General features: G+C 43.1%; 1 protein-coding gene across 5 annotated transcripts in view; it reads left to right on the top strand.

Annotated features, from left to right (window-relative positions):
* LOC133635351 (phospholipid-transporting ATPase ABCA1-like) overlaps positions 1 to 762 on the top strand; it is a 79,977-nt gene extending 79,215 nt beyond the window's left edge. For all 5 annotated transcript variants that reach the window (XM_062028476.1, XM_062028474.1, XM_062028473.1 and 2 more), the window contains one exon: positions 55 to 762. In XM_062028476.1, coding sequence (XP_061884460.1) covers positions 55 to 426 — 372 coding nt within the window. In that variant the 3' untranslated portion in view covers positions 427 to 762. The remainder of the gene's footprint in view (positions 1 to 54) is intronic.
* The last annotated feature ends 470 nt before the right edge of the window (positions 763 to 1,232 follow it).

Here is a 1,232-nt window from a genome sequence, read left to right as displayed (position 1 = left end):
AAACTTCCTCTAAAAATTCCAATTAAACGCACAAACGTATTTTCCATTGTGTAGGTCTTTGTCAACTTTGCAAAGGCGCAGACTGATGATGACGACCTGCTCATAGAGGTGACCAGCACTAATGGGGAAGATCTCGCCAACCCGACCGCTCCAAACACTCCGATTAACCCTCGCACCGTCCAATCGCCGCCTTCAGTCCCACTGCCGCCAATGACATTCTCCCCTGACAAAGAAAAAGGGGGGAAAGTGAAAACATCCGAGGTTCTAAGCGACGAAAGCAGCCCAAGCTCAAATGGCAGCAATGATGATGATGATGATGGTGGTGATGATGATGGAACTCGAGGGGTGAGTCCACCGAATCGGAGCCGCAACCATCCTTCATTTCTCTTTATAGATGACACCAGCTCAGAGGACACCCTACTGTGACATAGTCAGAATCCAACCACTCTGTTCTATATACGTGTCTATCTAATTTGGTCTTTTCTGACTTACAAATGTTACAAAGTTGGATAACCGTGCTAAACAATGCCTAAGTGTCAAATCATGATATAAGCAAACTAGAAATGTCCGATAATGGCTTTTTTGCAGATATCCGATATTCCGATATTGTCCAGCTTTTAATTACCGATTCCGATATCAACCGATATATACAGTCGTGGAATTAACACATTATTATGCCTAATTTTGTTGTGATGCCCCGCTGGATGCATTAAACAATGTAATAACAATGCCATATTTACCTTTGAGACACTTGTGATTTAGGGCTATATAAATAAACATTGATTGATTGATTGATTGATATTTATTATTGAAGTCACAAAGTGCATTATTTTTTTTAACATGCTTTAAAACAGCAGCTTGGAATTTGGGACATGCTCTCCCTGAGAGAGCATGAGGAGGTTGAGGTGGGCGGGGTTGAGGTGGGGTGTATATTGTGGCGTCCCGGAAGAGTTAGTGCTGCAAGGGGTTCTGGGTATTTGTTCTGTTGTGTTTATGTTGTGTTACGGTGCGGATGTTCTCCCGAAATGTGTTAGTCATTCTTGTTTGGTGTGGGTTCACAGTGTGGCGCATATTTTTTAACAGTGTTAAAAGTGTCTATACGGCCACCCTCAGTGTGACCTGTATGGCTGTTGACCAAGTATGCCTTGCATTCACTTGTGTGTGTGAAAAGCCGTAGATATTATGTGATTGGGACGGCACACAAAGGCAGTGCCTTTAAGGTTTATTGGCGC

This window comes from Entelurus aequoreus, linkage group LG19, assembly GCF_033978785.1.
Source record: "Entelurus aequoreus isolate RoL-2023_Sb linkage group LG19, RoL_Eaeq_v1.1, whole genome shotgun sequence".
Lineage (NCBI taxonomy): Eukaryota > Metazoa > Chordata > Actinopteri > Syngnathiformes > Syngnathidae > Entelurus > Entelurus aequoreus.
The sequence above is the reverse complement of the archived record's forward strand: the minus strand, read 5'-3'. Positions and strand labels throughout refer to the sequence as shown.